General features: G+C 45.8%; 1 protein-coding gene across 1 annotated transcript; it reads left to right on the forward strand.

The window, feature by feature from the left end:
• Positions 1-939: 939 nt before the first annotated feature.
• Positions 940-8,175, forward strand: LOC128104568 (pyrethroid hydrolase Ces2e-like). Its single transcript, XM_052729510.1, has 12 exons — positions 940-1,015; positions 1,616-1,820; positions 3,143-3,284; positions 3,929-4,062; positions 4,139-4,397; positions 5,057-5,155; positions 5,457-5,597; positions 5,719-5,799; positions 6,031-6,175; positions 6,968-7,105; positions 7,477-7,549; positions 7,989-8,175. The coding sequence occupies exons 1-12, from the start codon at positions 940-942 to the stop codon at positions 8,173-8,175; spliced, it is 1,680 nt and encodes a 559-aa protein (XP_052585470.1).
• The last annotated feature ends 1,116 nt before the right edge of the window (positions 8,176-9,291 follow it).

Raw genomic sequence — 9,291 nt, forward strand, 5'->3', positions numbered from 1 at the left:
CTCTGATGGCCCTACAGGCTGACTTTGATCCCTGTATTACTTTCTCCAAGTGATCAACTGGGAGCTTGTGGGAGCTCTTCAATCTGTTCTGCCAGGATTCTTTGAAATTGTTAAACTCCCAATACAGACCTGTATCTTCAGCTTGATTGTAGACTCTGAGAGCCCAAACTGTCCTCAGTGTTGGGCATGAGCAGGGCCCCATTAAGAATTTAACTGGAGGCTGACTTGATGAGTAGAGGAACTTTCTAGAAGGCTGGAGGATGTAAGATGAATCCCCATACCCACATAGTGAAAGGAGAGACAGATCTGACTGGCAGGAGTTGTTTGCCACATGTGTGCCATGGCATTCACACATACATGTAAACATTTTACACAATAAAGAAATGTGTAGGGAAATTAAAAGTGTTTCTCAAGTCAATAAAGAATTTGCAGTGTTTAAGTGAAAAAGCCATGACCTGTGCATGGGGTCCAAGTAGATCCTAAGATCACTGTAATGGTCACAGCTCTCAGATCTCTTCATCTGTGGTATCTTTAGTATTCACCTACTCAGAGAAGCCCCTCTGGCTTCTCCTATTATAGCATTCTGTTCCCTGACCTCCACAACACTGACCGATGACCAGTGAGTACAAGGACAGCTATCATGGTTTGAATTTATTTAAGTTTGCATACAGGATTTCTGGTAGTGCAGAAGGACTTAAGATGCCATGATATCCCTTTCTAGGAGGCCAAAGAGCAGGAACAAAGATTGCTTTGCTACTGGCTAGTCTGCACCTCCTGGCCAAGAAGAACTTTGCCTCACCCTGCTGGGTTTCCACCTACTTTATTTTAGGTCCAAATTCCTGCTTACACAAGTCCCACATCTATTCTTTCCTGTCCAGGACACACAGCTATCCTGCAGCAACACAGACTCGGCACACAGACTCAGACTAGGAGCCGACCATGACACTGGAAAGACTTCCTGGCTGGCTGAATGCTGTGACCTGTGGGCTCCTGCTTCTCTTCCTACCCGTGCAAGGTGAGACTCCTTAAATTACCAGTGAGGACCAGGGTCAGAGCTGTCCAAGTTCTGCAGAGGCAGGAGCTTATCTTGCTGGAGGAAAGGAACTAACAGGGAAGAACTGGTAAAGAAGGCAGATAAAAGGGTGGTAATTCTGGACCTCCAAAACCCACATAGTGAGTCCTGTGGCACATAAAAGGCTAGCATGGCCTAAGGACACCCCATAACCAAAAAGCCATTCCACCGTCAGGAGTCTGAGTAAACTGGGCTTGCAGATTAAGGGAAAGAGAGCAAAGGGGACACTTACTACATCTGTGTGAGACTGCAGCTGCTACAGAACTCTGGATAATAATGAAAATAACGCATTCCTGCTACCAGTGGCTCTGAGTAGTCTTCTTGCTGGCCAGTGATATGAACAGCCACCACTCAAAAGAAGCATGAGCAATATTCCTGGAAATGAGGGAAATAAAGAAACTCCTACCCCCCACATCTCATATTTGAACCCAGACATCCTGGGTCCCCTTTCTGAAGTACCCTAGTGAAAATGAGGTGTGAAACAACAGTGTGGTGGCAGCTGCCTGGACAGAACTAACCCTGAGGGCATCTCTCCACTCACAGGCCAGGACTCAGCCAGCCCCATCAGGAACACACACACAGGCCAGGTTAGAGGAAGCCTGGTCCATGTGAAGAGCACCACAGCTGGTGTCCACACTTTCCTGGGAATTCCCTTTGCCAAGCCACCTGTAGGACCTCTGCGGTTTGCACCTCCTGAGGCCCCTGAGCCATGGAGTGGTGTGAGAGATGGGACCTCCTACCCAGCCATGTAAGTTATGGGACCCAGAGGCCTTACAGCCCTGAGGTGAGAATGTGCTCTGAGCTCTGGGCCAGAATGAGGTGCTTCCTTCATCCCAACCCCATAGAAGTTCTCTGTCTGTGATGTGTAGTCTGCCATGCATTTTCAGATACATGACTAAGGCTTCTAGTAGATCAACTTTGCCAGTGTCCTGGGTCAGAGTTCAGTTCCTATAGGGAGTTAGCTCTCAGTTTGGCAGTGAGAAACAGATAAAAAACCGTTCCCAGATTCAGATTGTGCCAAGTGATCTCTGCCACCATGCAAGAGGTCTATCTATGGACAAGGGTCAATATAAGCACATTAACCAGAAAAAGCCCAGGGTCTAGTGACATTCTGTAAGTTTCTCAGGAGGACATCAGTGATATGTCCTTGGCAATTCCATCCTCTACACTCACTGAGACAATCCACAGAGACGAGTGCCATGATTAAAAGACATGTGTAAAAGCTTCTTGGATATTACACGGGAAGTCGAGCTACCCTTAGTTTCTGGACATAGGATGAAGACCATCCCGATACACTTTGGGACATTGTTGTCCACTGACTTCATTAATACCTGTGTAGACATAGCACCACATTATCCAAGTATCTTCATCTCTTGTTGCTGTGGTAAATTCAGGTTAAGGCAGGAACCGTTTATTATGGGTCACAGTTCCTTCCATAATACTATCCATTACGAGGGGGAAACATAAGGGACTGCATCACATCACATTTTTAACTGGGATCAGAGATCAAAGAATGCATGCATACCTGCTAATGGTCAGTTGGCCTTCTCTGCTTATACAGTTCAGAAGCCCCTTCTAGGGAATGGTGCCACTCATGGTTGGAAATATTCCCACCTCTATTAACAGAATCAAGAAAATCCCCATAGGCTATGCTGATCTAGACAATCCTTCATTGAGACGATATCCCTGAGTGATTCTATGTTGTTTCAAGTAGAAAATCAAAACTAACCATCTCAATAGGAATTAAAGAGTACAAAGAGAAGTGGTGATTGTCAGTGCATGCAGGAAGTCATTCTCATTGAGCTCCCAAGACTTCTCTAGATCCCAGATCAGAAAGAACAAAATATATTCCCTCATCCAAGTACTGGCCTTTCTGGAAATTTGGTTCCATCCCAGATTTCATTGAGTCTATAGCCTTTACCTTGGTAGGAAAGGGCTTTAGAGAGGAATCATGCTTGAGCAGGGCATCCTGGAGAAAAGTGGTTGAAAGTGGCTGAGAGAAAATCTGTACTAAAACTCGGTCTTGACAACCAAAAGTCTCTTGTAGTAACTGTCTGCCAATGTCACCAGGTGTCTACAAAATGACGATACGATGAATGCAGAGGGTCTGAAGATGCTGAAACTCATCAGGTCTCCCATCTCTATGTCTGAGGACTGCTTGTATCTCAACATCTATACACCAACCCATGCCCATGAAGGCTCTAACCTGCCTGTAAGAGTTGGGTCAACTGGGTGTGGGTGGAGATTTCTTTCTCAGGAAGATTATAAAGCATAAGGCTAACTGAGTTCCACTGCAGTATAGGCCCTGATGAGAAGCCTTTCCTAACATGCCCACAAAAGTCTTCTCAGTCAGGGTGGGCAGTTAAACCCTGGATATGGAACACTAAGCACTGGAGGTCTGAGAGGTCAGGGGTTGTGTTTCCTGGACTAACTCAGGACTTTCTCAACAAACTTGATCCCTAGAGACCTAATCAGGTGTCTGAGGGATTAACATTGAGAAAAGCCAAATTTCCAGCTTGGGGATATAGGTTGTGCTAATGAGATTTGCTGACCCTTTTGATTCATAATCAGGAAAAACTCATATAGAGACATCCTTTTGCACTTTTGAGGAGTCTGAGAGTAATAGTGACTTAAATCCCTTAATCCAAGCTGAGATTTTTGATTTAAAAAAAAAACAGTGGGACTTGGAAATATGCTGATGAGACTGTGTTCATCATCTGTGGCCTGGGTCTAAGATGCTGAGGAGTCCTGGTGTGTTTAGCTGCACAGATAGGAAGCAGTCCATAATCTAGGAGGCAGTCCCACCTGAGCTTGTGCCCAATAGAAGCCTCCTGGCATCTCTCTTGACTTCTCCAGGTGATGGTGTGGATCCATGGTGGTGCTCTGGTTATGGGTGCAGCTTCCATGTATGATGGATCCATGCTGTCAGCCACTGAGGATGTGGTGGTGGTCACTATCCAGTACCGTCTAGGTGTCCTGGGCTTCTTCAGGTGAGGTAATGGCTGGGCAGTAGCATCTGAGAAGAACCTAGACAGCCCTTTGATCCATGTCCCTTCCATTTCTCAGCACTGGAGACCAGCATGCCAGAGGCAACTGGGGCTACCTGGACCAAGTGGCTGCCCTACGCTGGGTCCAGCAGAACATCGCCCACTTTGGAGGCAACCCTGACCAGGTCACCATTTTCGGCGAGTCAGCAGGTGGTGCAAGTGTGTCTTCACATGTTGTGTCCCCCATGTCCAAAGGACTCTTCCACGGTGCCATCATGGAGAGTGGAGTGGTCGTGGTGCCTGATCTCATCTCCAACTTCTCTGAGGAGGTTTACACAGTGAGTGCACTCTAACCCTCCAGCTCTAGTACTCTGCTACTGTGTACAGTAGAGAAAATGAGAACCATGGGAACTAACTTCTCTTCAGTACTTTCTTAAAGACTCAAGTTTAGAGCCCTCACCCTACCCCACCCCACAGTGCTTTATACAAGGTGCATATGTTGTATGTTCAGCAAAGCTGTACCTAGCAGCTTCCATCATTGGCAAATCAAGTATGTATGGGTTTGGGAGATGAGGCAAGAGAGCTTGCTGTGTGAAAGTAAGGATCTGAGTTCAATTCCCCAGAACACATATATGTCCAGGTATGGTTTTTCTTGTCTTTAATCCAGGTTTTCCTATGGTGAGATTGGAGGCAGGGACAAGATAATCCCTGGAAGGTTACAGACCAGCTAGACTGGTATAGGCTGCAGCAGAACAAGAGAGTATTTCTCAAATTGGGTGGAAGGTGGGAGGGGGGAGGAGGGAGGAAAGGAGGGAGGGAGGAAGGGAAGGGTGCGTATTGCCATTGAGCAAAAGGAAAATGGCAAGAATTTTGTTCTTACTACAGTCCACATACATTATACAGCATGTTGTGATATTTAGAGCCAATGGCACCCTCTGAGACTGGGAAAACTTGTCTGCCTGGAAGACAAGGCATCCTCATCCTCTTCCCTTTACAGATTGTGGCCAATCTATCTGATTGTGGAGCTGTGGACACAGAGACCCTGGTGCTCTGCCTACGAGGCAAGAGTGAAGCAGAGATTCTGGCTATTAATAAGGTTTGCACAATTATGTGGCTGGGAAGATGGCAGATAGCAAGTTGTGTTATAGGTAGTGCTCATTACTATGAACAAATTACCTAATCTCTATAGTTTAGTATCTTTTTAGTCCTGGATGTAAAATCAATACCAACATAGACTATTCTAAGTATAGGATCTCTTCAGGGGTGAGATCGGAGAGGTGTGGTGAGGAAAAACCATCCTGAGATGAATTAGAAGTGGAGAAGGGATGGAGGTAACTCAGTTAACATTGGCATATGTATTTCATTGACCCTCACTATTGAATTTTAATGCCCCTCAGGTCTTCAAGGCCATCTCTGCTGTGGTAGATGGGGAGTTCTTTCCTAAGCACCCTGAGGAGCTGTTGGCCTCTGCTGATTTTCACCCTGTCCCCAGCATCATTGGTGTCAACAATGATGAGTATGGCTGGCTTCTCCCTATGGTGAGACTCGGTTGTAACCTTCTGGGAGCCTGGGGGCTCATAGGGTGGGCAATGGGAACTCAGAGATTCATTGATCCATATCCATGTCATGGCACACTTAAAACCATTCTCCATACCCCAGACCACAGGCTCTGCTCAGAAAATAAAGGAAATAACCAGAAAGACCCTGCCTGCTGTTTTGAAGAGCACAGCAGCACAGATGGTGAGAATCTCAGGGCATTGTCACAACTGCAAGTACCCCTGTCTAACCCTTGCAAGGAGCATCCCCAGGAATAAGTGTGTGTGTGTGTGTGTGTGTGTGTGTGTGTGTGTGTGTGTGTGTGTGTGTGTGTTTAGACCTGTTTATCTGAGGTCACTCCAAGCTTTCCCCATACCACACCTTTGCATTTCCTAGTTTCTATGTCACCCCATTCTTCCAATCCCCTTGGTGTAGAAGCTGCCTCCTGAATGTGGTGACCTGATAATGGAAGAGTACATGGGGGACACTGAAGATGCCCAGACCCTCCAAATACAGTTCTCAGAGATGATGGGGGACTTCATGTTTGTGATCCCTACACTCCAAGTAGCACATTTTCAGCGTGAGTACATCTATGACAAGGTCGAGGAAGGAAGCTCAGAGCTGTGGGTCATAGGGGAGCTCTGCAGTGTCCAGGCTTGACCCGTGTCTGGATCAGATCTCTGGTTCCAGACAACTCAGTCTTATTTTTATTAATTTATTCTCTCATATATTACTCTACAAGCACAGTTTTCCCTCCCTCCTCTCCTCCCAGTCCCTCTACCCCTGCCCCATCCACTACTCCTCTGTTTTCCTTCAGAAAAGAGCAGGCTTCCCAGGGATATCAACCAAACATAGCATATCAAGTTGCAATAAGACTAGGCACCTCTCCTCTTATTAAATCTGGATGACGAACCCCGTAGGAGGAAAAGGGTCCCAAAAGCAGGCAACAGAGTCGGAGGTAGTCCCCACTCCCTCTGTTAGGAGTTCTGCAGAAACACCAAACTAAGCAATTATGACATATATGCAAAATGCCTAGGTTAGACCCATTCAGGTTCCCTGATTGTTGGTTCACAACTGAGAGTCTTGTTTCTAGTAAATCCTTCTGTTGAGTGTGAGAGAGTGTCATCTTATCCAGGTACAGATGAAAAAAATAGCTCAGTGATACTCTGTGTCTTGACGAAACTACTCACCTGTGGAGGGCAGAGTCATTATTTAACAGGGGGCTTTCCCACAGCTGATGTTCCATGCTGCAGCTCCACATTCAACTGTTGTGATTCCAGATAACTTGATACCAAGTTCTGTTGTCACCAAATGTGTGTCAGAACAGTTCTAGGCAAAGTGCTGGCATGTCACCACATGTCTTTACATCCAGGTTCCCATGCTCCTGTCTACTTCTATGAGTTCCAACATCCACCCAGCTTCTTCAAGGATATCAGGCCACCATATGTGAAGGCTGACCATACTGATGAGGTCAATTTTGTCCTTGGGTCCTGCTTCTGGGGAGTGAAATGTAAGTCTTCCTAATTTCCCTTGAGCTGAGTGAGGTCCCAGATGGCTCTCTGAATGACTCCTGAGCTCTCAGTCCATTTGAAGAAAACTGTATATATAGATATATAGATATAGATTATATAGAAATAGATGATATAAATATAGTATAATATCTGGACCCTTCCCAGTCTAGCCAGTAATGGGGGAGATGTCAGTACATTGGGGCAAGTATTCAACTAGAAGCTTGCATGGATCTTGGATACTGTACATGGTGAAGAAGGGAGGTAGCAAAGTCAATAGTTTGGGATCAGACAACAGCTGGGATTGTGAGTCTGAAGCATGAGTTGCCTGATGTGGCATGTATTTGGACATTTGTCTTTCTAATGACTCCAGTTGACCTCACTGAGGAGGAAGAGCTACTGAACAGGAGGATGATGAAGTACTGGGCCAACTTTGCAAGACATGGGTGAGAACACACCTCTCTCTCTCTCTTTCAACCTTCCAGGTGTGGGTCCCTATCTAGGACTCCCTTTTTGGATGGTGGCCTTCTTATCATGCATGGACATTTCATCACATGATAAAGTCTTCTCTACCCCATAGCACATTTATACAGATACTTTGTAGTTATCGGTTACTGGTCACCTCACAGTGACCTGACTCATAAGTGCTATGGTACTGTTCTTTAGATCTTGCCTCTCAGAGGGAATCATAAAACAAGTGAGGTAGTCTTTCCCCCACATGGAGTAGAAACTAGTTGGTGAAACTTGTATCCCTATATCAAGACACCTGAACCATCAGTCCCATTAACCACTGTCCTAATCTTTCCACTGTGCTGACCCAAATCAGGGGGTCAGACTTTGGATCAGAGTGACCTCACCCTTTCCCACTGACTGGCATATCCACAGGAACCCCAACAGTGAGGGTCTACCCTACTGGCCCATGTTGGACCATGATGAGCAGTACCTGCAGCTGGACATCAAGCCTGCTGTGGGCCGAGCCCTGAAGGCCAGAAGGCTGCAGTTTTGGACCAAGATTCTGCCCCAGAAGATCCAGGAGATACAGGGGGCTCAGGAGAAGCACAAAGAGTTTTAGTGCCCTGTGTGAAGAAAGGCATATGGGCTTCATGGAGGGTGGGTTTTGTCTGAGTTTTGTAGAGCCTTTTGATCCTATAATTCACATAACCATTCCTAACCTATACACTCATTTATTTTACCAGTTTGTATGACAAGCTCTCTACATGTTGCTCCTTCACAAAACACTGCTAATCTTCTGTTAGATCCACTCAATAAAACCTCTTGTAACAATGTGGAATGTGGATGCATGAGCCCCCAAATCCCATAATCTTCACAAGCTCAGTCTGCTGTGCCAAATAGATCACTAACTACCAGCAGGTCTTGTGATACATATCTGTGGTCCCAGCTACTCAGAACCTGAGACAGGAATATTGCATGAACCTAGGAGTTCCAGACCATCTTGGACTACAGAGCAAGACTTACATCTCATAAACAAAAACAATCATAAGCTGTGTGATTTTTAAACAGCAGAAATGTATTCAGAGTTCTGTGAACCAAGAAATACAGGGTCAGGTTACCAGCACATCTACTGTGAGGCAAGGACTAGCTATTTGGCCCAAAGATTATACCCTGTGTCCTTTCCTGGTAGAATGTACAGACTATGGAACTCTGGGCCTTCTAAGGGTCTCAGCTCTTAACATCAACACATTAGGAATTAGGTTTCTGCAAATGAATTTAAGCCACACAGGCTTTCAGAACTCAGCTCCTAGACCTCTCTGGCATCAGCCACTGAGCATGCCAGCCTCTGAAAGACTCTGCATATTGTCTCTATAGAGAGAATCTCATCTATTCCCTTCCCAATTTGCAATTGGTCCACTTTTATGAGAACCTGATTTGACATTCTCACAAATACCTCAAGCTGGGCCATGAGTGGGGGTTGACCAGCAAGCTCAGTTGTGCTTCCTCTAACAATAAATTTGCTCTTATTCCCAGTGTGTATTTGCAGACACTGTGAAGCCCACATTTGTGTGAGCATATGATATCTGTGAAGATCTTTTACTCTGATGTGTATCACGGATGTGAGATGGGAGAGGTAGGAATGTGCAGACATGTCTAGCAGAAGATATGCCTGTCTCTGGTATCCTAACTAATACCTTCTCCATGTGTGGAAGTGTCCTCCTGTTTACAACAAATC

Source organism: Peromyscus californicus, unplaced genomic scaffold, assembly GCF_007827085.1.
Source record: "Peromyscus californicus insignis strain IS unplaced genomic scaffold, ASM782708v3 Scaffold_8__1_contigs__length_139910024, whole genome shotgun sequence".
Classification (NCBI taxonomy): Eukaryota; Metazoa; Chordata; class Mammalia; order Rodentia; family Cricetidae; genus Peromyscus; species Peromyscus californicus.

Excerpts from the sequence above, each read along its gene's own strand:
- LOC128104568 (XM_052729510.1), top strand. The coding sequence starts at position 940 with ATGACACTGGAAAGACTTCCTGGCTGGCTGAATGCTGTGACCTGTGGG. Across the intron at positions 1,016-1,615 it reads TCTCTTCCTACCCGTGCAAG|GCCAGGACTCAGCCAGCCCC; the intron begins GTGAGACTCCTT and ends CTCCACTCACAG. Across the intron at positions 4,398-5,056 it reads TCTCTGAGGAGGTTTACACA|ATTGTGGCCAATCTATCTGA; the intron begins GTGAGTGCACTC and ends TTCCCTTTACAG.